Raw genomic sequence first — 5571 nt, 5'->3', positions numbered from 1 at the left:
ATGAAATCTGGTAAGTGACGCTTTGGCTGAAAATGAAAATTCTATCGCCCATCTCACATGCGAGAAAGAACTTGTACAAGTGGTTTCATCGCCTCACAGATGCCTTTGAAGTTCTGGGGTGCAGGTTTGAGGCCACCTGGAGTCATGGGAAGGGTGGCTTCCCAGGTGCAGTGAAGCCGTGGGGAGCAGGGTGATTGCCTCCCCAAGGGGGCTGCGCCGGAGGCTGCCGGTGGCCATGCCGAGGCCCTGAAAGCCCTTCTCTTTCACCAGGGAGCCCAGAGTCTTTCATGAAGGAACCTATCTTTCCTCTACAAGGGGTGATGCATTTTTACCATGACCTCACAGCTAACGTCATTAGATCGATATCTGCATTCCTCTATAGCTAAGAACGGGCACTACAGTGTGGTGCACAGGACCTGAAAGTACAAAGAGCGTCCCTCTGACATGGCTGAGTTTTACAGTGCCCATGACCAACATCCTACCAGCAGCGACTTTATCCGTCTGCCCTGGGCTCTTTCCGGCCCTCTTCAGAAGAGGACGGCTTGTTGGACTGGCTAATGCAAAAGAGGGCAGATACTTTTCTTGTGAAGAATAACCAACGATTTGACTTCAGGTAATTGTACATTAACACTTAAAATATTATTGCACCGGGAACAAGAAATCAACCTGTAGAAATGGCCGGTTTCCAAATACTGACATTAACTCTGGATTCAGATTTTCAAGGACCACTCTCCTCCCTCCCTGCGCACCTTTCCCCCGCAATCTTTAATTTTACCTGTTCCTAGCTCTTTCCTTTCTAGAGAATGGAATCTTAGATGCTCCTGGCAAACTCTATGTTATTAGTACAGGATGGCTCTCTGTTATTAGATTGCATTTTATTATTTCCCTCAGCTCAACGCATACCTGATATTGGAGGACTCTCCCTGTGGGTTGAGATTGAAAGATGCTGCAAATGATGATGTGCTTTTATTATTTGGGGGGGGGGCTTGTTCCCCTGTAGCCGAGTGAGAGAGCCTGTGGTGGGCAGGCTGAAGGACAGACAGGCATTACCTTGGACCGTCAGAGCCCAGCATCCTGGAATAACTGCTTTTGTTTGCCTCACACAAGGGCCAGAGGCAGCTGCTGTTTTGTTGACTTGAGATGCCTGTCCGGGCGAGAAGATCAGTAGGCCTCTAGGACGGCTGTCCTGGCTTTTTCACACAGCGGGTCTAGTTGACCATCACCTCCTAGGGAAATAGATATAATTTTCCTTTGACCAGCTTTCTGTACACTTTCATGTCATGTAAGACACACGTACAATTTCCACTAGAAGTCAAGTCTCAAAGTACACAGACAGGTAAATTGTTAACTAGCCTTTAACAGAGTATAATAAAAGCAAAAGCTTTTACTTCTGAGCAGAATGCGGTATGCACGATGCCAGCCTGTGAGGCAGGAAGCTCTCCAGGGCAATGAAATCCCTAGAATGTCACCGATAATGCCATGCACTGCGGGGGTACTGACTCTAATTGTCTTAGCAAGCCTAGGTAGAATAATCAAATGGAAGAAACCTGTTTTGAAGGCAAATAATAATAAAACACGCATTGTTAATATGTGAAAATAAAAAGAAAGAAAAAGAGAAAACCCACAAACCTATTACCCCTAAGTGCCCATTACATCATTTGAAATTTGAGGCTAAAACCTTATTTTTCTTTCTGTCCCTCTTTTGTGTCCAGTGTTCTGGGAAGGAGCATCAAGCACTTTGTGTCGTTTAAGATGTGCTCATCCATGTAACACAGAGCACAGGGCTTTGAGTAAGAATTTAGGACTCAGAAAAAAAACCACAACAAACCCCAACTTGAATCGGGTCCTAACCCACTGGCCACTTCAACTAGAAATTGAGCATGTTTCCGAGAAGGTAAAATGCTGCTTGGGAGCAGTGCTGAAGGACTTACCAAATTCCAGATCTGTGATGTTGCAGTAAAAGACGACTTCTTCATTTACCATGAGTTCTACCACATTCCAGTCTTCTATCTTCTGGAGGATGACCTTGTGTCCATCTTTGGCCAACACAGCTGGAAAAGATGGAGGGGGTGTGGGTGACATGAGGACAGGGTCTAGACTAACCTGCTATGTGGATGCCCTCATGGATGCCAGCAGCTGGCTCACTCTCCAGCTCACTGTAGCCCATGGCTATACCTCAGTTGCCCTGCTGGATATCTAGCTGGTGCTGGCCCCATGTGCCTTCGCCTTTGCTGGAAAGCACAGCTAGAGACGTGAGCAATTCAGGTTTAGGTTGCAATTTGCCCTAGACCCACTAGGAGCTGTCTCTAGGAAGAGTTTGTGAACTTTTCTTATAGAGATGATACTCAGTGTCGGAGGGGATGGAGGGAATTAGGTAACTTCTTATCCTGCTGATGGAAATGTCCATTGGTCACCTTTCTGGAGGTAATTTGACAGTACAAGCCTCAAAACCCTGAAAAATTTTTAGAATTACAAAATGAACTCTGGCCAGGGGATTTGCACTTAAAAGAAAGCCTTCTCGGGGGAAAAAAAAAAAATCAGAAATACAGCCAGACTTTTGTAACAAGAGGTTCCTTTCTGCAGCTTTATAATAGAAAATACTTTGTATAACCTCTTGTTCTAATCATAAGATGATGGTAGGTCCATATAATGAGGGTTTTTTAAACATTTCAAAAATGTTTATGAATTTTTTAGTAACAAGAAAAATATTTGTAATATGTACAATTAGGGTATGTGCATAGCATATGTGAAAATACATCTTCATTACTAGTTAAAGTATGCATATATAATAGGAAAACAAAAGAAATACTCAGTGGTTATCCCTCTGGTAAGAATGTGTGAAACTTCTTTGTCTTTATTATTCCAGCATTTTCCAGATTTTCTAGAATAAGAAGAAACAAAAGCTTTTTTTTTAAAGCTATGAACTGAACTTTTATTTACACCTTTGGAAGTTGCTTTTTGGTTATCACTCCCCTGGAGAGAGCCAGGGAAAAGTTGTTAGATCTATTCTCTATTGTGGAAACACAAAAGTGTAGGAGTTTAGGAGAAATGATGTGCATGAACAGCATGTAAGTTTGTTTTCTCCAACATGTCTGTCCTCCATTTTCCTGATATGTTCACCCTGTAACATTGATGGTAGAGTCGGTGTGCCAAATCACCATTTTGCCAATCTTCATGCATCGATGAGAATTTTGGTAAAGTTGGGATGAGGAATCCAATGAAGGGCATCCTGTTTTTTTAAAGTCTTAGCATTGCAATCAGTCTTATATGCAGAAAGTAGACAATTATGCCAGTTAATTGCACTTAATTACAGAGACAAGTGCTGTTTCAAAATGTTGGCATGTCCACTTCTTCATCTTTCAATCAGTTCAAGAACATCCAGCCCCAACTGTGAACATTTTAATTGCGTGATTTTAATTTCACTTCTGGAAAGGATCTTCAGAGAGTAACTCAGTGAGGATCTCCATTAACAAGATAGCGCTCCTTGGGCACCCAGTGGGAGCCCTAATTGACCCTGCATCGGCTAACGCCTCTCTATGGAACACCCGCATCTTTTTCTCTGGCATATTTATGTTATTGTATCCTATTTAAGTGTCTTGTCTTAAATATCTTTGGAGGAAGGCACTCAGCTTGGACTAATGCCTTGTTGAAATGAAACAATCCATGCAGTTTGGGATGGCTAGTGGACAGTCTAGGAAGCAGAAAGGCAGTATAGGCAGAGATTTCTGGGAATCAGACACTCTTCCAGCAGCACCCCCTGAGGAGAGGGGACATATAGCCTGAGAGGGAAAAGTTGCAAGTGAGTCGGGGGCAATTTGGCCTCCAGGACTTTGGCTTTGCCTTGTCGGAAGATGTTCCTGGGAAATGCACTTAAACTTGTTAGGAAGAAGCCAGGAATAAAACAGCTGCTCTGTTCGTACCCCATCTCTGGAGGCAAGGTGTGACCTCTACCCTACTAACACACAACAGCAACTCTCTAAGGCCTGGGGGTTCTGGAGAGAAAGGCACAGGCTGTGTCTGGAGTTTCTCACTGTGATGCGTGTCAGTGAGGGGGGCTTCTGCAAGAGGAGACCCTGAGAAGGTGTGCACCCTTTGGCGGGCCACAGACCTTTCCTTTCTCAGAGGGCAGAGCCCTGTCTGACTGAGTCTCACGTAGCACTTGGGTTTGGGGTTTCTTTTATGAGAACGGCAGCACTCTTTCATGGCAAAGCGTATCTAAGAAACAGGATTTGATGCCCCACATAACCCATCCTGTGGAAGCGGGGGTGTCAAATAATGAGAGTCTACTTCATACTTGGGCAAAGCAAACCCTACAGGGAGAGACCCTCTTGAGAGCATACATACCACTTCTCACTTCACTTTCTACATGGTTCACAAAGCATGGGCTCTCGGGGCCTTTAAGGGAGCACGTCTCCTCACTGACCATAATCCCCCCACCCCAGCCCCACCAGATGCCCAGTGTTAATACAGCTTGTTAAATAAAACAAACTCAATTTAATGGTGCTGGGAATCTCCAATGACTCTCTTGGATCCTGAGTGACCTAAGTCTGATTCTTATTAAAGCGATGAACCACCCCAAACTCCACGTCATATATCCCCCCGCAGGATGTCTGCCCACTTCTCATCAGTCCGGGGTGTATTGAGCCCAGCTGTAGGGTGGTCAGTGCAGGCTTAAGGGATCAAACTTGGAGAAGCACCGGAATTCCTGCAGCTCATCCAAATGCCACCTCTCTACATGGAGGACCCATTCTTTCCTACGAGCTGCTGTGGGGTTGTCTATTCAAAGAAAGGTCAGATAAATATACTCCATGCAACAAAGTCTTTCCAAAGGCAGTAGCTAAACTCCAGCATAAATCAACCAGAAGCTGTAAGGCCACCCGCGGAACGCCTGCCTCTTTGAAGTGGTACCTCATCCTTCAAGGGCGATCTGGGTAAACTGAACAGACATGGAAAAGCCTCCCTTTTCTCAGTGCTGGCGGAATTGGACACCACCTGGGACTGATTTACACACTCCGGTTAGGGAGTCAAGGCACACAGACAGACAGACATCTCCCCCTCCTCTGCTTGGCACAGATGCAGTGCCGATGACCATTAATGTGCGCAGCTAACGCATAGCGAGGGGTGGGAGAATGGCACACAGGGTGTCGTCGCTAAATAAGCATGGATCCAATTTTTATGGGTTGGTTTCAATTCCTTTTAGTTCCTTTTAGCAGCCCATTTGGCAGACCTAAGGACAGTAGATAAAGAGCAGTCATGGCCAGGAGATTACTTAGGACTTTTTGTTAAGCATTACATAGTTTAGTTTCATTAATATTGAGGCCATAATAGAGACATTTTTGCTGAACCACTATAATTTGTGGATAATAAAGAAAGAACAAAAATTTTCAGATTCCTTAAGGCACAGTAAGTTCAGGAAATATCAGGCATATTTCCAAAGCCAGCAGGACTTCAGGAAATGATAAAGGGCTATGATTTTTAAAGAAACATACAGAATTCAGATGCAGATTTTACAGATGGGGACCTGCGAATGCACCACTCTGCTTAGTGTGATGTTGGTATTGACTCTAAAGA

At 44.5% G+C, this 5571-nt stretch overlaps 1 protein-coding gene across 1 annotated transcript in view; it reads right to left on the bottom strand.

Moving 5' to 3' along the window:
• Positions 1-949: 949 nt before the first annotated feature.
• Positions 950-5571, bottom strand: part of CUNH10orf53 (chromosome unknown C10orf53 homolog) — a 10169-nt gene continuing 5547 nt past the window's right edge. The window contains exons 2-3 of the mRNA XM_077746477.1: positions 1932-2051; positions 950-1226 (exon numbers count right to left, since the gene is read on the bottom strand). Coding sequence (XP_077602603.1) covers positions 1162-1226; positions 1932-2051 — 185 coding nt within the window. The 3' untranslated portion in view covers positions 950-1161. The remainder of the gene's footprint in view (positions 1227-1931; positions 2052-5571) is intronic.

Source organism: Crocuta crocuta, unplaced genomic scaffold, assembly GCF_008692635.1.
Source record: "Crocuta crocuta isolate KB4526 unplaced genomic scaffold, BGI_CrCroc_1.0 scaffold28, whole genome shotgun sequence".
Classification (NCBI taxonomy): Eukaryota; Metazoa; Chordata; class Mammalia; order Carnivora; family Hyaenidae; genus Crocuta; species Crocuta crocuta.
Note: the sequence above shows the minus strand (reverse complement) of the source record. Positions and strands in the feature narration are given on the sequence as shown.